Source organism: Microplitis mediator, chromosome 8, assembly GCF_029852145.1.
Source record: "Microplitis mediator isolate UGA2020A chromosome 8, iyMicMedi2.1, whole genome shotgun sequence".
Lineage (NCBI taxonomy): Eukaryota > Metazoa > Arthropoda > Insecta > Hymenoptera > Braconidae > Microplitis > Microplitis mediator.
Window position 1 is genome coordinate 23,312,429 of NC_079976.1, and position 23,045 is coordinate 23,335,473.

Below are 23,045 nucleotides of genomic sequence, written 5' to 3' on the forward strand. Positions count from 1 at the left end.
TTGTGAGGACTATATAAAAATTGATATGATTTTATATAAAGTTATATATAACGTTATAAAATTACTAGATAAAATTTTATATGCATATATATAATTATATATGACCATATCAAAGTTCATATGATCTTATCAAAATCTTATAATAATTTATATAGTTTTATAAGGATTTAAAAAAAATAGATGTGATTTTATATAAACCCGGGAAAAATTTTTATAGAATCATTTATAAACATATATGTTTATATATTATTATATGAAAGCTCACATAATCTTATAAATTTCTTATAAGGATTCATATGATCTAATAAGAATTTTATAACAGTTGATGTGATTTTATTTAAAGTTATATATAACTTTATAACAATACCAGGTGAAGTTTTATATGCTTATATATAATCGTATATGATCATATAAAAGCTCATGCGATCTTAAAAAATTCTTATACGGATTTCTATAATTTTATAAGGATCTTAAAATAGTTGATATGATTTTTCATAAAGTTATATATGAGTTTATGACATAACCAGATAAAATGTTATAAATTATATGCAGTCATATATAATTATATAAGAACTCATATGATCTTATAAAATTCTTACAATAATTCGTATAATCTTATAAAATTTTTATGAAATTCGATGTAACTTCACATAAGGTTATATATAACTATATAACATTATGAAATTACAAGAGCACGTTTTATACGGTTATACATAATCATGTGTGATCATATATGATCATATGAAATCATATATGACCTTATAAAATTCTTCTAAGAATTCAGATTATTAATACAAATTTATGTGATTTTATATGAAGTTATAAATAAATTTGTATGATTACAAAAGAGTTTACTACGGTTATATAAAATCATATATGATTATATAAAAGTTTATATCGTTTTATGATTCTTATGTATAAATTTCTGTGGTCTTATAAGCAGGTTATCTTAAAGAAACTTGTAATTTGATATAAAACACAAATGTGATAAAATTTGATCATATTTGGTGCATTATTTATGTAGGATGAATCAATTTGATCATTTGATTTAAGTAATGCTACGGATTGTTATATACTTATAAGGGTAAAGCAGACTAGAGAAGCAGACGGCAATCAAGCGATCATCAAAGTTGAACAGCATTGAGGTAGGACATTAGTTGGATGGGTGACCCCTTGGCAAAATAGCAGTTAACCGATAGATTTTTTTTTTTTTTTTTTTTTTTTCATGCATGATTATGTATAACTGATTATATATCATCAGATCCTGCCAATTTTGAGATCTAGTAATATATAAGTTATTGTATATATGATTAAGTAAAATCATTTTTTTCCGGGTATATATAACTTAATATAATTATATAAGATTCTATAAAGTCATATAAGTTTATATAGGACCAATTTCATGATAAGACTTTATATGATTTTATATGAGTCACCTTTATATGATTTATATATGATCATATAAGAATTTTTTTTCCCGGGTAAATGGAAAAATTTTCTTTCAAACATTCATGTCTTTACAAATTTGAACCACTTTTCACCGATACGAATTATCTACGATTAGCAGCACAGGAATTTAAAACTCCTTTCAATTACTATTATTTCTTACTTATATTTTTTCAAATGATGAAAAAGATTTAGGGATCGATTTCGTTTTGTAAATTTGGCTTATTACTTTTGCTGACCACAGTTTAGGTGTTCTAGGACGTTGAGGATCGGTAATATTTACCGAAAAAATTCCATATCTATGTGTATAACCTTGTGTCCATTCAAAAATATCAAAGAGTGTCCAAGCGAAATATCCTTGAATGTTGACGCCCTCTTTGATCAACTTGAGTACTTCTTTAAGATGATAATAAAAAAATTGACCTCTATTCGTATCATCTAATTGACCTTCATCCCTATAACCATTTTCGCCGATCATTATTGCTGGTATGTTATAGTCCGTAGTGATACGATTGATAATTGCAGAAAGGGCCCAAGGATGACACTAAAAGACATTGTTACTTTCACTTTATAGTAAAGAGATTTATTGTAGGGAGTACACGGAGAGAAAATTATTGTAACCATTCCTAGTACTTATGAAATACCAGCCCATAACGTTATGGTGAAAATTACTTGGAATTCAGAGGTGTACGCCGATAATTTCTGAGAAAAGTCATCATAACTATGGGAACAATTCTTATAATTATGACAATAGTTCCTATATCGTATGGTGATTGAATTATGGTAATGATTCCTATACTTATGGGAATAGTTTCCATAGTCACATGGTAATAAATTCTATATCTACATTGAAGCGCTTTCTATACTACTGCAGTAAAAGTTAACATACATCCCGGGTCGAAAAATTTGACCTGATTTTAGTCTGATTGGACTGTTGGATCTGATTTTGATCTTTTATGAAAATTTTAAGCTGTTTTCGACCTGCTACTTTAAAAAACAAACGCGTTACGAGCAGACTAAATTAGATTAATTCGTGAACTTTAAAAAATTTTAGTTCTGAAAATTTACAAGGACAAAACTAGATTAAATCACGGACTTATAAAATTTTTATTTATGGGCAATATTTATGAAAAAATATTAAGTTGCAGAATTGATTATGTTTTATTTACTATCTTTTGTTTAAAAATGTCGGCAGTTAATGAAAATTTGACAGCTCAATTTTTTAGTTGTCTTCATTGAATATTTATATCATTGAATAAAAGTGATAAAACAATTCTAAAATGTCAAGAATTTTCTCTTATTTACTGGATGAAATTGAAAATATTTTGGCATAAGAAAACATCAAAATTCTTGTGCTACGGAGAAAAATGTTGGCTCGAAATCTACCAATTTTTATTATGCTGTCGACCAAACTTGAAACAGAAAGTAAAGTATCCAAAACATTACTATGCTCTTATAAAAAATTATTATGCTGCATCAAAATTATTATAATGTATGGAAGTAATTGATATTGAAGCTCATCGATAAGTTTCTCGCGCGTAATAAGTAATGTGATACAGTATAATCATTTTTTGTGAGAGCACGATAATTTTTTGGATGCTTTACTCCCTGTTTCAAGTTTGGTCGACAGCATTGTAAAAATTGGTAGGTTTCGAGCCAACATTTTCCTTGTGTAGCATCTTATTATGGAAGCGCATTAGCATGTTTTAAATACCAAGAAAATTAAAATAAATTAATAAATCTAGATATTTATTATTATTATTATTTATATTTATAAAAAGTCCTGTTTTTGTCCTTAAAAACAATTGAACACAGACCAATAATTATAATAAAAAAGTCTGTTTTTAGTCTAAACGCGATTTAAAACAGACTAAATATCACACGAAAATAAGTCTGATATTAGCCTGGATGAGGAATAGTACGGGCAAAAACAGATTAAATTCTTATATAAAATAAATACGATTTATAAACTTGAATTAAAGGAAAAATATTTGAATTTATCATTTATTTTAAAACAGATCTAATTTTTTGACCCGGGATCATGGCAATTATTCCCATGATATGAGGCATTTTTGAATGTTCTGATAATGGTTACCATAATAGAATGGTATAACAATTACTATGATAATATGTTGAGCATTGTCATAATCAAGGCCAAGAATTTGGTATTTTTAAAAGAGAGAGATAAAAGATGGGAGGAGTTGAATTTCTGATTGGTTGAATTTTTATAGATTTGTTTTTGCTTATTTGAATGGAGTGAAAAGAGCGATGAAACACAAATAAGTTTAATCAATGCAAAACAAATATACTAGTCACATAACCATGTATATTTGTAATCTTGATGTGGAACTTCATTGGTTGAAACTCTAAAATACGCACCCAACTATATTTTGAATGAATTTAAACTAAGGGTATTATTTTGCAAATATTTTAGATGATATAACTTTAGCCGACGGATTAAAAAATTTTTCTTTAATTGGAACATAATTTGCATGCTGGACGGCTTCTATTCATTCAAAATGTAGTTGACTGCATATTTTAGAGTTTCAACCAACGAAGTTCCACCTCAAGATTACAAATATACATGGTTATGTGACTAGTATCTTTGTTTTGATTGATTAAACTTATTTTTGTTTCATCGCTCTTTTCACTCCATTCAAATAAGCAAAAACAAATCTATAAAAATTCAACCAATCAGAAATTCAGCTCCTCCCATCTTTTATCTCTCCCTTTCAAAAGGGAACCAAATTCTTTGCCTTAGTCATAATATTATACCCATGATATGAGGAATTTCTAAATGTCATGGTTACCATTTATTATGGTAATAGTTACCACAATATCATGGTAATCATTACCATAATATATGATAAGGGTTACCATAGTACAGTATGGGAACGATAAACATACCCATTTAAAAATCTTTTTTAATTCTTGAGCAAGTCTGCTCTCAACATCGATAGGTGCTAGTGTCCTTTTCTACGTATGTGTCTTGCTGCAGATACTTGTGACCAGATCTAAATTGCAAGCCTAGTGCAAGCCTTACACAAGAAATTCGTGCCAGATTATAATTCAATTTTGGAGAATGACTATAGTTAAAAATAGTTGCGCATGGCTTACTCAAAATTGACCTTGAGCTTTGAGCAGATCTTGAGCAAGCTATGCGTAAGTACCTACCCTAGCAGATTCGAAGTACGGTAAATTACCGTAGTTTACCGTAAATTACGGTTATTTACGGTATTCGGAAAGATTACCGGCATCTGCTGCTGTCTACCGTAACTTACCGTAATTTACGGCAAATTTACGGTAAAGTAGCGGCAATCCACCGTAAAATATACGGCAATACTGCGGTATTTTTACGGCAAGAGTGCAGTATGTTACCGCAAACTTGCCGTAAAATTTCGGTTAAATGCCGTAATTTACAGTATTTAGCAGAATTACGGTAATCTACCGAAAAATACAGCAAATTGACAGTAAATTACGGTATTTTACGGTAAATTACCGCAATTTACCGTAAAATGCGGTAATTTATCGTAATTCGGATCCACTATGGTACTGTAATTTACTGCTGAAAAAAATGCGTCAGACACTGTTTTATTGCACATGTTCAAGATATCTTTAGTATTCTTGCGTACAATACAATGAGAAAGACATACACAAATCTTGACATAGGTTTTTTGATACATGATCTTGGCAAAGACACATACGCCCTAGCGGATCTGAATTACGGTAAATATAGTGATTTACCGTAATTTACCGTAATTTACGGTGCCTAGCAGAATTACCGTAAATTACGGTAATTTACGGTAATCTACGGTAAATTGCCGTAATTTTACGGCGCCTAGCAGAATTACCGTAAATTACGGCAATTTACCGTAAATTACGGTAATCTACGACAAATTACCGTAAATTGCCGTAATTTGCGGTAATTCTGCTAGGCGCCGTAAAATTACGGCAGTTTACCGTAATTTACCGTAGATTACCGTAATTTACCGTAAATTTCCGTAATTTACGGTACTTCTGCTAGGCGCCGTAAAATTACGGCAATTTACCGTAATTTGCCGTAGATTACAGTAAATTACCGTAATTTGCGGTAAATTATCGTGATTTATGGTAATTCTGCTAGGCACCGTAAATTACGGTAAATCACTGTATTTACCGTAATTCGGATCTGCTAGGGCGTAGAAAAAGGCACTAGCAGCTAGGGTCTAGCTCAAGATACTTACTCCAAAATCTTGCTCAAACACGTGTTACTAGGGTAATGACCATAATTAACAACTTAATTTTATAGATTCTATTCCCATACCTATAGGAATGAAACCCATATAGATAGGAATGGTTACCATACTTTGTATGGGTGTCATTCCAATAATCGATATTTCAAAATACCAATCACCATACGATATGAGAATCATTTCCATAATGTTCCCGTAATTGTTACCATAAATTTATCTCCGTGTATAAGTGGAATAATTGTATACTTACTCTCTCGATATTACAGGTATCATTTCCAGTTTCATAAGCACTAGCAGGTGATTGAGTTATTACGCCAACATCTGCATCGTGAGAGATAGTAGTTGTTATGTCATAATCTGTAAACTTTTTGACCTCCAAACCATGATAAAAATTAACAGATAATAAATCTGCTGAGTTTTTAATTAGTTCGATTTCTTCGCTCGTAAACTGTGGTAATCGTGAACGAGAAAAGCCTTGAATCGAACTATGCGATCCAATTTTATCTTTGATAGTTTTTGAATAATCGCCATCAGTTGAAAATAGTGGATGCAAAAACCATCCATTTTGAAAATTAATATATTGTTCACCTACTTCTAACTCATTTGCATCTTCTATATTTTTCAAAACTGGCCACGTCAGTGCTAACGCAATCATTATTTTACCTGAAAACATTTCAATTTTTCTTGTCAATTAACCTTTTTGATTTTTCTTAACCCTTTTCCGAAAGTGTGAATCGAAATAAATCGGCGTGAGCTCTACGGGGGTAGCGCCAATCAATGTTCGTTGTTAAGGCTGTGTGAGTAAATGTTTAATCGTGTGAGTAACAGTTTAATCGTAGTAGTGCATGCATGCGCCCCCTTCTACTATTTTTTCTGCCCCTTCTCTACTAAATAGGCTAGCGCTCTCTCGCTTTAAGGGGATACGCTACCGGACCTCTTTGTTGCACTCGTTGAGTAAACAAGAATTTTAAAACAATTTTTCTCGGAGACGAATTAGAATTTTTGAAAATACGAAATTTCTAGCCCTCTGTTAAGGATTTAAAAAACGCTAAAGACTCTCTATTTTAGGGTTCTAGTGTTTGTCCGTAAATTAAATTGAATTGAAAATCGGTTAGCGTTACCCCTTAAGACGAAGACGTACGGTTCAAATTGAGAGTACACGGAAAAAAAAATATTGTGTTTATCGCTCACCAACGGAGAGCGACAAGTGTATCGTGATTAGTTCTAAATTGTATTGCTACTACCACAATATATATATCGATATGAATGAAACACTAGATACTTATAATAATGATCCTACGGATTGTGCATATACTTAAATGTATAGTGATCGTCAGTTAACGTATCCATATCGTACCAAAACGGATCGTGATTATCGCGATCTACTTCTCAAGCGCCACCACTCATAACCAAATTATTAAACTTTATAATGCATATCTTGCAAATTATACAGTGTTTATTTATAAGATTATTAATTATTTAAAGTGCAAAACGACAATGAAAAAACACTAATTATATATCTAATGCAAGAATTGCTGTTTTTTATCGATTAATTTTTTAATTTATCTTTGAAACAAAAAAAAGACTGTAAAATTTACATCAATTAATTACGTATATTCTATTACTTTACATTTCTTGATATTAAATAATAATTTTTTATTGCACCTATTAGAATTATTAATATGTGATTATTAATGACAGCTAAAAGTAAAATTGTAATGAAGTTAAAGTTATAAATTTATCTATTTTAACCTCAAATTAGTTTTAATAACAAAACGGATGGTTACTATAGCGAAACGATCTTATGATTTCGGGATCCGCCTGGATCGTGATAATCACGATCCGATAGACCAGCACTTTCCGTATACAACGGATACCCAACCGAGGAGAGTGAATATCACGATACCGTTGAGTGGTGAGCGCAATATTTTTTTCTCCGTGTAGGGATTCAAGATCAACCGGGAAAGGGCTAATTATTATCTCTGATTAAGAAAGCTGATTTGGAATACATTGAACTAAAATCATTTTAGATCATGCTACTCAAGGACACTTAACCCATTTGTGATTGGGGGTCCCGAAACATCTCAGTGTGTCGATTGGGAGGAGTGCGAATCCAAAAGCGTCGTGAATTTGTATGCGTCTGATGTGAGAGTAGTAGTGTTACTGTGTATCCCTTTCCACTTATTTTAACTCTTCTTTCTGTACATTAACAGTGCCGTAGTTAGGATTGTTTATATGGTTAAGTTGAATATTGAAAGAAAAACATCCTGCTTTTTTTTCTAGAATTGTACACGGAAAGAATTTTTCGTATGAATATTGCCATGTTATTTATTCTAAAAATTACTCTAAATCGAGTAATCTTCGGCCATTACGACTTTTCACTTTTGAATTACGAAATTTTACTCTTTCAGTGAGTAAAACTCAATCAGATTAATTTTTACTCACAATTGCGAGTAAAAATTACACCTAGCGGCTGTCTAAATAAATTCTCTCGAATTCAATTTTTACTCGTAGGCTATGATAAAAAGTTGATGATTCAATTTATAAAATTGATATTGAACTAAAATAAAAATTACAATTAATAGGCTGCAATTTCTATAAAAAATCTAAAAACCATCTAATTGCCTTAGAATATGACTTAAAATAAATATTTTGAAAAAGAATAAAAAAAAATTACTCGTATTGTGTTGAAAAAGGAAAGATACAAATTTTTTTTTAATTTTAAAATAAATATTAAGTTATAGAGAGATACAGTGATCGTCTTTTTTTCCAAGCCTACGTTCGTGTGCGTAACATGTAAGTTGGCGCGAGCAAAATAAAAGACATTTAATCGAAGCCGATATTAACCGAAGATTAACGGAGACTACTAAAATGTAACTCTGCAGTTTAGAGTAAAAATAACTTCCATAGATAAGAAAATTTATTCGAGTAATTAGCAGTTTTTCATCATAAAATTAATGGGTTTAAAAGAATAGTATAATGGGGAGTAAAAATTAGTAGATTAAGATGAGATATTCACAATAATCGATTAAATATAAGACTTTAAAAAAATTACTCAGTAGTAGAGTAAAAAAAAAATTTGGAAAATCCAAAAGTGCACGCCTCGAACGCTCATGTTATGTTTTTTTTTAAAAGTTAAATTTCGAACAAAATTGAATATCCCGCTCTTTTCCCATAGAAATTTCCATGGTAAATATACGGTAATAAAAGTAAAAAAAAAAATAAATAAGGAGAACATTCCTAATGAAAAATGGCGGCAGTGTGTGTTTGTATACATGTAAGATTGCCGGTTTTAACCGTAATGATTTATTTTTAAAAAAACGAGAAGGCCTACAGTAGTGATTTTCGAAAGGAACCTTCTTTGCTTATTTCTGAAAATTTTGAAAAAAAAATTAAGTAGTTTCGTCAAGTTGTTCTCGAGATATCCGTACCACGCCGTTTTTTTTAACCACAGACTAATGGACGTCCACGATAAATTTTTTTTAATGAACTTTTTGTTATATTAATACATATTAGACAAATTAAAAAAAGTATCAGGATTATTTATTAGTGTTTCAGCTTTATATTGATGTGCTTTTCATAATGTGTAAGAGTAATAGAAAAAAAATATATGCACTTTAATGAGAGGAAATCGTGTGACCTTGACAGGTCGGTTATAAAGCACAACCTCTCCGCTTCGCTTCCGAGGCGTGCAATATAGTCTAGCAACGTTAATATTTAAACAAAAAATATTAAATTTGAACGAAAAAAATCCAATTTTTTGCAACGGCCCAGGATTACTTGAAATTACAGAGTAATTTGTATCAAAAAATTCTTTCCGTGTATACAATACCACCCTGCCGCGGGTGCTACGTGCTCATTCTAGTTTCACAATGACCCGCCTGAACATAAAATGTTTCAAGGCGAAACGCTAAAGGGCTAAACTCCGATATACATCTGATTATAATAACAAGCTCATAGTCATTGAAAAATTAAGTTACGTGTCAAATTAACAAACCTTGTTGTTTTCCGCGGAACTTCTCGTTATACATTTTATAAGTTTTAGCATGAGCTAATAACGTATGATGACCACAAAGATATTCGCCAATACCCGATTGATTAATCAGAGGTGCGTATATTCCTTGGTAACCAACGACACAATTAAAACCTGGCTCATTGAATGTCGTCCAATATTTTACCTGAACATCAAACAATAGCATAATTACTTAATAAAAATGTTGTAATGAAAGTTGCAATAATTAATATCAGCATAATACTTTGTCTCCAAATGCTGTGAATAAGACGTTGGCATAATCAACAAACCAGTTTACGAACAATGGGTTTGCCAAGCCACCTAATTCTTGTAATCTTGTCGGCAAATCCCAGTGGTATATAGTGACAAATGGCGTCAGATTCTTACTTAATATTTCATCGATTACATCATTATAGTGTTGAATCCCATCATTATTAATTTCGTTATCGAACCCAGTAGGTAAAATTCGTGGCCAAGATATAGATATTCTGTAAGCATTAGCCTAGAAAAATATTTCGGTTTACCCGCATGAAAAAACTTTATATGTGAAAACATATATGATAGAATATATGAATATTATAATGTGATATATTGTACAATATATAAAATAATATTTATATTTTTGCCGTATTAATATATAATAATATATTGAAAAAAAATATATTGCTAGAATATATTATCAATATATTTATCAATATATGACTTTTTATGTATGTATTACATATATATTTTAATATATTTTTTTTATATTGATATATTATATTGAAAGTAGTATATTAATTAATATATAGTATATTTTATATTTTTTATATATGTTTTCCAATATATTGCAAAATATATGGTTTCCAATATATTGTAAAATATATGGCACTTTTTTTACTTTTCTTAGGTTATTGCCAGTAAATATAAGGTCAATGAAAAGAAGGAGAAAAAATAATAAATTTGACTTTTTTTTGTGGAATTGTGTAGAAATTGAAAAAGTATCTTAAAAAATAAAATTTTCAATATATTGCGAAAAATATAAGTTTTGATATACTGGAAAAATATAATTCCAATATACCGCAAACCATATATTTAATCATATAAATTCTTTCATATATAATCAATTATATAGAGACCATATACCACTAATTACATGAGTCAAAATATATGGATATATATATCAAGTTTATTATATTATACTTATAAATTATATATATACTATCCATATATGATAAGAATATATTGAGCATTATATGAGATAATATATATAGAAAAATACAAAACATTATATACAAGTAAATATATTATGATAAATATATAATCCAATATATGTAAAAAACATATATTTTTCAATATAGATATTTTTGCCGCTATATATTTATCACATATTCACCATATATTTTTTTATATACTTTTAACAATATATAGCTTTTCCATGCGGGTATCTTTGCAGCCTATTCTAATTGATGCTAGAATTTACGATAATTGAGATTGAAAGAACTAACACCGAGTTGTGTGACAAGATCGACGTCAGTTTTGTACATGTAGTAAGAATTCGCAGCTACATCAGCATTGGTCTGTCCTGCCACGACGTATGGCTTTTCGTGAGTCAAAGAGTCCCAAATAGATTCACCTTTATCTTGATAAAATATTATGAAATTTAATGACTTTTCTTTTTCATTGGCAAGCCCTAGTAGCATTCCTAAGGATGTTATAAGTAAGTGTGTCTTAACCCTTTAGAGTCAGAGGATCTTGAAACGTCTACGAGCTAGGCTAGTGGGAAGAGCGCGAATCGTAGAGTCTTGTGAGCATGTGTGAGTGACATGTGAGAGTAGTACACGGAAAGAAAATTATGGGAAGTTTTCCTATGCATTATGGGAATGGTTCCCATAATGGTATGGGAATAGTACCTATACTACTATAGGAATGGTTCCCATATATTATGGGAACCATCCCCATAATAGTATGAGAATAGTTCCTATAATATTATGGGAACTATTCCCATAATGTTATGAGAACCATCCCTATAATATCATAAAATTCTTTTTTTGCACAATAGTGTAGAAATTTCCCAAAATTTGAATTTTCTTGAATGTTTTGTGCTGACAAAAAATTCTTGTTAAAAATTTTAATGTTTTTTTGCCAAATACGAATTTTTTTTCTATTTTTGAATTTTTGTTTTTATGTTTAATAATATTTCTGTGTATTGTAGAAGTGATTACCACACTTCTTTAAATTAATTTTTTCATGATAATATGGGAACCATTCCCATAATATTATAGGAATGGTTCCTATAATAGTATGGGAACTATTCCCATAATATTATGGGAATGATTCCCTTAATGGTATACGAACCATTCCAATTGCATTATGGGAATCATTCCCATAATATTATGGGAATAGTTCCCATACTATTATAGGAACCATTCCTATAATATTATGGGAATGGTTCCTATAATTTATGGGAATGGTTCCTATAAATTATAGGAACCATCCCCAAAAATTATAGAAAGTATTCCTATAAATTATAGGAACCATTCCTATAGTGTTATGGGTATCATTCCCATAATTATAAGAACTATTCCTATAATTATGGGAAACATTCCTATAATTATAGGAACCGCTCCCATAATTTATGGTCGTAATTCCTATGTTGGTATAGGAAAAAATTTCACAAAATTATGGGAACCGCTGCCATAATTTTCTTTCCGTGTAGTGTGCCTGTGAGTACCCTTCCGCTCGTTTGAATCTCGCGCTGCGTTCTTCGACAGTGCTGTAGTTAGTATTGTTGACGTGAGGAAATAGTCTCCGAAAGTAAGGTTAGACAAATTTTAAAAATTTCATACATTGCTATGTAATTGCAATATTACTTAACTATATTTATAATGAAACCAAATGTTGTTCTTAATTTGAATTTAAGTCCTTCGATATTCATTATTTAATAAATGAAAAACAAAAAATAAAATTACTTTTTACTCCCACACAGGTAAAATTTTTTCTCTTTTAATGCGGCCCTGTCACATTTGCTTCGCGCTCTTTCTAATTCGATCGGGCTCTGCCAGACCGAAGAGTGGGGTTTCAAGGTCAGACTTTAAACGGTTAAGTCTTAAGCACCCGATAAAAAAAGATTTTATACAATTGTATAGAATTGTATATCAATTATATATGGACTATATATAATTATATATAGACTATATATAATTGGATAGAAAAAATGGCCCGATCCAATTGTATACAATTTGTATAGAAAATTGTATACAATTCTATACAAATTGTATACAATTCTATATAATTATATACGATTCTATACAATTCTATATATTGCAATTATATAGAAATGTATATAATTATATGGAATTGTACATTATTTGTATAAAATTGTATATAATTATATAGGCTTGTATACAATTTGTGTAGAATCGTATACAATTTCAATACAGTTATATACAATTGGATCGGGCCATTTTTTGTATATAATTTTATACAATTGTATAAAATCTTTTTTCATCGGGCAGGTCTGCGTGATCAGTCTGAGGAAGGTCTAAGACAAGATACTTCTGTAAGATGTCTTAGGTAAATCTGTATCAAAACTTGGCTGATACTTGTGTAAGACCCACTAGGTCAGAGCTGCTGCAGATTTGCTTAAAATCCTTGCAGATGGCTACCCTTACTTCGTAAATCGTGAATTAGTATGGTAAAATCAGAGATACTCATTTGATGTTCTATTAAATTTTATCGAATGATGATCCTAATAATATGTGGAATTTTAAATTTTAATGAGCCCGGGCCAAAAAATTAGATCAGTTTTAAAATAAATGATAAATTCAAATAATTTTTCTTCAATTTTAAGTTATAAGTCGTATTTATTTTATATAAAAATTTAATCTGTTTTTGCCCGAACTGTTCCTGATCCAGATTAATATCAGACTTATTTTCGTATGATATTTAGTCTGTTTTACATCGCGTTTAGACTAAAAATAGACTTTTGTTATAATTATTGGTCTGCGATCAATTGTTTTTGATAACAAAAACAGGCTTTATCTACTATAATTTTTAGTCTGTTTTCCCAGATAGCAAAATGACTCATGAGTTCTAAATGAATTCCTATTTATGATTTGGCCGTCTCATCAACATCTTAAAGAAGTCTTTAAGAAGTTCTCAAGATGTCGAATGAGCCACCTAGCGAACTCAGTAAGACGTCTTTAAAAAGAGTTCTCAAAGAGTTCTTTTTTCTGAGTTCGCAAATAAGACTTCGGTCCCGATGAAAAAAGATTTTATACAATTGTATAAAATTATATACAAAAAATGGCCCGATCCAATTGTATACAACTGTATAAAAATTGTATACAATTCTTTACAAAATGTATACAAGTCTATATAATTATATACAATTTTATACAAATTATATACAATTCTATATAATTGCAATATATAGAATTGTATATAATTATATAGGATTGTATACAATTTGTATAGAATTGTATACAATTTCTATACAAATTATATATAGTCTATATATAATTATATATAGTCGATATATAATTGTATAAAATCTTTTTTTATCGGGGTATGAATTTACCATGACGTCTTTAAGGAGCTCCTAATTTTGACTTCATAAAGAATTTTAAAAAAGAATACATTTAGTCCTCACAAAACTGACGTCTTATTTATGGAGTCTTCAAGAACTCTCAATTAAGAGTTCTTAAAAATGACACCTTTAAGAAGTCATTATAAGACTTCTTGAGGGCACCTTCAAAAAGACGTCGTAAAGCAGTCATTCCATTTTGAATGATGTCTGGGTTTAATCGCTTTCAGATTAAAAATATAACTTTTTGCAAATATAAATAATAATAATAATCTAGATTTATAAATTTATTTTAATTTTCTTGATATTTGAAACATGCTAATGCGCTTCCGTAATAAGATGTCACAAATATTTTTGATTTTATCCAGTAAATAAGAAAAATTTCTTAACATTTTAAGTTATTTTATCACTTTTATTCAATGCTGTGAATATTCAGTCAAGACATCAAAAAATAAAACTGTCAAACTTTCATTAACTGCCGACATTTTTAAACAAACGATAGTAAATAAATAGTAAATAAAACATAATCAATTCTATAACTTGATATATTTTTTAGAAATATTGCCCGTAAATAAAAATATGAGAAGTCCATGATTTAATCTAGTTTTGTCCTTGCAAATTTTCAGAACTAAAATTTTTGAAAGTTCAAGAATTAATCTAGTTTTGTCTGCCCGTAGCGCAATTGTTTTTTAAAACAACAGGTCAAAAACAGCTTAAAATTTTTATAAAAGATCAGAAACAGCTCAAATAGTTCAATTAGACTAAAATCAGATCAAATTTTTCGACCCAGGTGTAAAGTCCATCTTCGTCAAGTCTTGTTTAAATCTTCCGTAAGAAACTCGCTGGAAGACGCATCAGATAACTTCCTTAAGACAATGCTACTAGGAAATAACACGATAATTACTCACTCGATATGTTCCAAGCACCTTCACTTTGATAAGATGACGTCCCTACGCCAAATATGAAACCATCCGGGAATCGGTTCTCAATTTCATTCTCAGTTCGATCAGATAACACAGATTGATAATTTTCATTACCGTTACAATTAGAAATTGATAGTATCCCAATCGATATGACAAGACTTAAAACTTCACTAATTTTATGATCCCACACCAAAAATGACGATTTTTTTATTGCTCTGTACATCTTAATGCACGGTTAATATGACTAATAATATTTTTATACAGTGTTGTAGTTGTATCCCACAGTTCACGAGTAGATGATTAATTGATGACTGCTAACGAAAGCATTAGAATTTATGATATTTGTATAAATAGCTCTCATTACAGTGAGCACTAATATATTTCCGAGTGAAACAAGACTCCCGATTAATGTTAATCACAAAGAAATGTAATACACTGAAACTTTGATGTATATAAATATATACATAAATTATACTGAACGTTGAAGAATGAGAGTTTTGAGGCATTCGATAGTGTTTTTTTTTTTTTTTTTACTTAATTGGCCATTTCTCTCAATGCTCTAATTATCGTTCCTTGATAAACTTAAGATGAAAAGGTCATAATAAATATATGTCAATGAAAATTACATAAAAATAAATATATGAGAAAGTTAATTATTTAAATCACTATGATATTCATAACTAATATGAATGTTTTCGATTCGATGGTAATATATAATACTGAAATGGAAATGGAAATTCGGGGATTTAAAGAGATCGCTTGATTTTACAAAAATCAGGATGACTCGACCGATAAATGGATAACCTCCCATAATTAGATAAAAATTATTCAGATAAATTTCAAAGGGAATATTTTATAAGTTCTTATAAAAAGTAGGGTAGAAGTACCATTTTTCGCCACTGCTTCGATTTTGGACATTTAATATTTTGATTAGATTAAGGAAAAGTATAAGAAACAATTTGCATATGTTATAGTAATAAAAGTGTATTTGAACACATTTAAAAAGTAATTGAGTCATTGCGAATTTTACAAGTTACCTTATTTTAATTTTTCAAGTGTCCCCCTAACGGACCCAAATTACGGTAAATTACGGTAAACCCACCGTAAATTACGGTAATCCACCGTAAAATGCCGATTTACCGTAAATTACGGTGGATTTACCGTAATCTACGGTGGTTTTACCGTAAAATACGGAAATACGGTAATCCACCGTAAATTACGGTAATTCGGTAATCTACTCGAATTTTTTACGGTAGATTTATCGTATTCGACGGTAAATTTACGGTATACACGCCGTAATTTACGGTAATCCACCGTAAAGTAACGATTTACCGTAAATTACGGTGAATTTACCGTAATTTACGGTGGGTTTACCGTAATTTACGGTAAATCTACTCGAATTTTATGGTATTCTACGGTAGTTTTACGGTAAAATTACCGTAAATTTACGGTAAATCAGATCTGCTAGGGCCAGAACTAGCCCTAAAGTGGCCGAAAACGGTACCTTTACCCTACCGGTTTTCTGATTAATTCTGATAAAAAATTTTTGTGTGTATTTATCGAAATATCTAAACGTTAATATTACATATTTTTTTTAAGTAGATGTACAATTACATTGCAAGATTTATCAATATATTGATACATTAGTTTTTTTTACAACCTTAAGAAATAACTTAACTGTCCATTTAGTGTTCAACATTCATATAAAAAACATAGCAATCATTCCCAAGTTTGGTCACCAGTATTTTAGCTGCCTATACGTCTTTGTATGACTATGGATTTTGCTGCAGATACTGGTACAAAGTTTAAGATCGCAAGTCTTGAACAAGACTTAGATAAAAACCTTTCGGTATTTTGTACTACAAGAATTGTACAAGAATATTGAAGAAATCTTGCTCAAAGTGCATTGGTACAGTGACTTAAGCTAATCTTGCACCAGAAATTACTTCCATATACATATCCACTGTCTGTCTTACTTTTGTCTGTCACTTTATTCCCTCTATTGGCATACGATACAGGATTCTGGGATAAAGAGAAAGAAATACAAGTGAGATATATAGATTTTGTAATATGACACTTTTTGAGCAGATCTGCCGCAAGATTGCATATTAGCGTCTGCAAATAATTTCTGTTGCAAGGCTCGCTTAAGATACGCGTAAGTAACTACTAACATATTATGAGCAAGACGTCTTCAAGGTTTTTTTCTACAATATCTTGTGTAAGTCCTGAGACAATTCTGTCTTAGAATCTTGCATTGATATCTTGAGACAGAATGATAAGTGCATAAAGACGTAGACACCTCGAGATCTTATGCCCGATATTTCCCTAAAAATAGTCCAAGTCTACAATAATGCAATAATCTTCAAAGTTGAACCTCCAATAATTATCCTGACTAGAATTCCAGTGCGACATGCCAAAATACTAATTCGGAACGAATGAGGCTTTCCGAAATACAGCAAGCCTAATTTGGACCGTGCCCCGTCCTTGTGAGGAAAACCAAAACTCGATGCACCAAAACTTTTCCAAACTTGTTTGTCATTAAGAGTTTTCGGCAGGGCGTAAAAGTTCAGTGAATCTTTGGAATCCCTGACTGAAATCGGATTGGGATGACCGAAGGCTTGCTAAAATTAGGTATGCCAAATTTGGCTATTATTAGGAAAGTCTTCGTCATTGTCTAAGTTAGGTATATCTTTGGAATTCCTGACTGATAACGAATAATATTTTGAGACCATAACTAAACTTAGGGGCCACAATCGGTAGAGTAGCGTAGTAGTTAAGGCGTCGGTCTTTCATGCGTAGGGTCTCGGGTTCGAATCCCACAAAAGCGGTCGTTAATAAGTTTCGCGTTCTTCCTTGAATTAAAAATTTCTAATTCGATTAGATATTATAGTAACATTAGATTAGAATATCTGATGATATACGGCTTTGCAAAAATAATTTTAAACTATAAAAAAAAATTTTTTTTTTTGTTTTTAATTTAGTTAAACAAAATTATATTATTACAGTCATATATGACCATATATTGCTAATTTCTATGTATAATCATTTTTCACAGATAGTTTACGGTTTTTCGGGGCGACTTTGGTTTCTGAATCTGTGCCGAATTCGGCTTTCCTAATTATGCAGGGTTTCGGACGTGCGTTAGTTTAGTGATGCGAGCTTTATGCGGTTGCCTCATTTGGCGCGAATTCGGAATTCGGCATGTCTAATCTGAAGCTAATAAAAAACGAACTGAAATTTCTAGTCGGGGTACTCATTTTGGTAAAAAAAACGCAAAATTTTATAGAAATGGTTATCGAGATTTTTATAGCTTAAAATTTAAAGGTTAAGACATAGAAATTTGGAATTGAAAACTTCTGGAGTAATTTGGACCCCAAATGACTATTTGCTTAATGATAAATCTTCAATGTTTATTTATTCTTCACGGATCGTAAGCAGTGGGTAGCCTTTCTTCTTTTTGTATTTCCCTGCATCGATTGTAAATAACTAACCAAGAGTAAACACAACCAGCTGAAAAAAAATAGTGAATCATGTCATTAGTTATTACTCGTCATTAACTGAAGTGAAATATTATATTTGATTAAAGCTTAGTTATTATATTATATGGAGAAATATTCATTTATAAAACGAGATCTGGAAAAAAAAGTTGATATTTGAAACAATGAATAAGAAATTTACTACTTTCAAGTACGAAACTTAAACTCCATTTACTGAAAATGTATGAGGATAAATTTGGATAAATCAGGATGAATGAAGATGGGTGGAGATGGATGAGGATAATCATGGATTTTCCTATCCATTTCCACGATTATTTCTTGTTTTCTCTTCCTCGGCGAACCAATTCCAAAAAACTTTCCACTATTTATAAATTAAAAAAATATCACTATTTTTGAGAGTTTGGTCAAAAAAAGTTTTCTTTAAATCAACAAAATCGAAGCACAGATAAAATTTTTAAAAAAATATTGTCATTATTTTAAATTCAAATGACGGTTAGTTTCAAAGCTGCAGCGCAAGATTAGAGTATTGATGTTCTATTGTGCCACGGCTGCTAAATTTAAAAATATTCCTTTTTTCCCCAAATAATTTAAAAAAATTAGTCGTCCCGTATCGAACACTAATATAATTTTAAATAAACTAAATTAAAATATTAGCCTAATTTAAGCATTCGGCTAACGGTGGCCGAGTATTCGAGCTGGAAATAATACTGAAAAAAAAAATTTGGAAAATCCAAAAGTGCACGCCTTGAACGCTCATGTTATGTTTTTTTTTAAAAGTTAAATTTCGAATAAAATTGAATATCCCGCTCTTTTCCCATAGAAATTTCCATGGTAAATATACGGTAATAAAAGTAAAAAAAAAAATAAATAAGGAGAACTTTCCTAATGAAAAATGGCGGCAGTGTGTGTTTGTTTACATGTAAGATTGCCGGTTTTAACCGTAATGATTTATTTTTAAAAAAACGAGAAGGCCTACAGTAGTGATTTTCGAAAGGAACCTTCTTTGCTTATTTCTGAAAATTTTGAAAAAAAAATTAAGTAGTTTCGTCAAGTCGTTCTCGAGATATCCGTGCCACGCCGTTTTTTTGAACCACAGACTAATGGACGTCCACGATAAATTTTTTTTAATGAACTTTTTGTTATATTAATACATATTAGACAAATTAAAAAAAGTATCAGGATTATTTATTAGTGTTTCAGCTTTATATTGATGTGTTTTTCATAATGTGTAAGAGTAATAGAAAAAAAATATATGCACTTTAATGAGTGGAAATCGTGTGACCTTGACAGGTTGGTTATAAAGCACAACCTCTCCGCTTCGCTTCCGAGGCGTGCAGTTTCACTCATAATTGAAGTAGGATGTAAGAACATAATATACGTACTTAAGTATAAATTTCCAATAATGAGAACTATCAGTCCAGAAACAACAGAAACTTGAAAGTTGCCGATACTAAAAAACAGAATCAGTAATACTGTTCCAAATAACAACGTCGTCTTCAAAGATATCCAGTTTGTCATCAACATACCGGTTTTCTAAATCAATTGAAAATAAAATCAATTAAGGAATCAATCAAAATCATTCAAGAAATTATTAAACGTCTTGTTTTTTATATGAATTAAATACTTGAATAAAAAATATGATTATTATAAAGTTAAACCAGTACCTTGCTTGAACAGAAAATCACACCGAAATTTGCAATAACTTCTAGAATATGGTGAAAAATTAATATTCCGATGAAATATCGACCATCAACATGAGCTCTTGGTTCGTCGTTTCCGTTATTTTTAATATAGATTGCATCATAATATTTATAAGCTATTGACCACCAAATAGCGAATACCATATTAAATATCTGTAAGAAAAATTAACGTTTTTACTTACATTATTTGTATTAAAAGTTAAACACGATGTTTTCTGTTAGGGTCCGGAACAAAATGTGATTTCATTTTTGAGACAAGAAATCTTCATTTTATTAAAACATATTAAGTTACGGCATCTAGTAAAGAGTGAGGCAAAATGATCGTGGTTATTTTAAAATTCAAAATTTTTTTTATTTGAGTTTGTTAATTGAACTGCTTAGTCAGGACTAGAAAAGACTAAATCTGATGTAAAGTGATGAAGCACTTTTTAACCCTCCGGTCTCGCCACCCTTCGTTCGTCGCGCCGCCATGTATTTACCTGGGTCAAAAATAAAACTTGATTTAGACTTGGTTTCCCGGGTCAAAAAATTAGATCTGTTTTAAAATAAATAATAAATTCAAATATTATTCCTTTAATTCAAGTTTATAAATCGTCTTTATTTTATATAAGAATTTAATCTGTTTTTGCCTGTACTATTCCTTATCCAGGCTAATATCAGACTTATTCTCGTATGATATTTAGTCTGTTTTAAATCGCGTTTAGACTAAAAACAGACTTTTTTATTATAATTATTGGTCTGTGTTCAATTGTTTTTAAGGACAAAAACAGGACTTTTTATACATATAAATAATAATAACACCGGCACACAAAAAAAAATAAGTTCTCTGTACTTTTGACGGGACCGATTTATTCCCATGTATTTTGACCCGCTGAATCTGAATCCGATGTCCGTTTAACCCGTACACCCTCAGATTTTTAGAAAACTTTAAAAAACCTCAAAAATACACAAAAATCGACCGTTTTTTAAATTTATAAATTTTTTTAACCCTAACTAAGCATGATTTTTATGTATTTCGGTCCTCCACATACTAACCTGAAGTTTATTTAAAACATTAGCCATTTAAAGTATGAGTAAATTCCAAAAAACCCCAAAAAATTGCAAAAAAGCAAAAAAATTCTTAGTGTTGTGATGAAAAAAATTTTTTGAAGCATATTAAAATTTTTTTATGTTTTAGGCCAAAATATTTTTTATATATATATCACAGATCGAACAATATGATTTCTTTTATTTATTTCGATTTAAAAAATGATTTTTGTTATACCAAATTTTATTTTTTTCGATTTTTTGGGAATATTTGCCATTCATTTAAAATTTTAGAGATGTCTGAGCCATGGATGTTCGAGAATTATATGTGACAGATAAACATACATGAAAATAATTATTTATTTAGCCCTATAAAATTGTTTTCATCACAATACTAAGAATTTTTTTGCTTTTTTGCAATTTTTTGGGGTTTTTTGGAATTTACTCAGACTTTAAATGGCTAATGTTTTAAATAAACTTCAGGTTAGTATGTGGAGGACCGAAATACATAAAAATCATACTTAGTTAGGGTTAAAAAAATTTATAAATTTAAAAAACGGTCGATTTTTGTGTATTTTTGAGGTTTTTTAAAGTTTTCTAAAAATCTGAGGGTGTACGGGTTAAACGGACTTCGGATTCGGATTCAGCGGGTCAAAATACATGGGAATAAATCGGTCCCGTCAAAAGTACAGAGAACTTATTTTTTTTTGTGTGCCGGTGTAATAATAATAATCTAGATTTATTAATTTATTTTAATTTTCTTGGTATTTAAAACATGCTAATGCGCTTCCATAATTAGATGTCACACGGAGAAAAATGTTGGCTCGAAACCTACCAATTTTTACAATGCTGTCGACTAAACTTGAAACAGGGAGTAAAGCATCCAAAAAATTATCGTGCTCTTACAAAAAATGATTATACTGTATCACATTACTTATTACGCGCGGCGGAGGCTTATAACGGGATGTCTGAGGAAATTCTTCAGAGTGGTTACGTGGAGGCTTTTTGGACTCAGTAACTGTTCATTGAGGGAAAGAAGCCTATGAAGGGCAGACTTATAACGGGTAGTCGTCTGTACACTAGTAAACAAAAAAAAATTTATTGTTTGAATCCACAGTTAATATTCGCGAAATCAATGACTTAAACAAAATCAAATTCTAATATTGTAATAAATAAAATTTTATAAATTTACTTACAATGCCAATGATAGAAAGTACTAATGTCCCGGTTCTGAGACTTAAACAACAGCATTTACTTAAGAATATAATTTTCTTTTCCAGACTTATCTTCATCATTAAAAATTATTAATTATTATTTTAATATTTGTATTGCGTACAATTAATGAAATAATACAATTTAAAAGTGGAAATTATTAAATTCAATAATATATTGTACAAAAATTATTACTACTCTGTCTCACAGCCTTATTAAGAGGGATGAAAAAAACCAACTAACTCATATCGTTCCTATATCTCATAACCCTGAATTCCCACCACCATAAAATTGACCCCCTGAAAAAAATAAAATGTATACATAGGGGAGGGTGGGGCAGAGCGGCCCCCCTAAGCCAATTATTATTTTTTGTGGCTTTCAACCATAAGATCACTTTACTTTTGTCCTATTTCGAACAAATTTATGAACA

The 23,045-nt window shown here is 30.1% G+C and overlaps 1 protein-coding gene and 1 long non-coding RNA gene across 2 annotated transcripts; both read right to left on the reverse strand.

The window, feature by feature from the left end:
- Positions 1 to 854: 854 nt before the first annotated feature.
- LOC130672833 (myrosinase 1-like) lies at positions 855 to 15,642 on the reverse strand. Its single transcript, XM_057477590.1, has 6 exons — positions 15,166 to 15,642; positions 11,178 to 11,311; positions 9,935 to 10,192; positions 9,676 to 9,856; positions 5,929 to 6,341; positions 855 to 1,990 (listed from the first exon to the last, which is right to left on the reverse strand). The coding sequence occupies exons 1-6, from the start codon at positions 15,401 to 15,403 to the stop codon at positions 1,610 to 1,612; spliced, it is 1,605 nt and encodes a 534-aa protein (XP_057333573.1). The 5' UTR covers positions 15,404 to 15,642; the 3' UTR covers positions 855 to 1,609.
- Positions 15,643 to 18,259: 2,617 nt separating this feature from the next.
- On the reverse strand, positions 18,260 to 20,497 carry LOC130673149 (uncharacterized). Its single transcript, XR_008990841.1, has 3 exons — positions 20,342 to 20,497; positions 20,060 to 20,210; positions 18,260 to 18,690 (listed from the first exon to the last, which is right to left on the reverse strand). It is a non-coding gene; the product is annotated as an uncharacterized LOC130673149 (long non-coding RNA).
- Between the last annotated feature and the right edge of the window lie 2,548 nt (positions 20,498 to 23,045).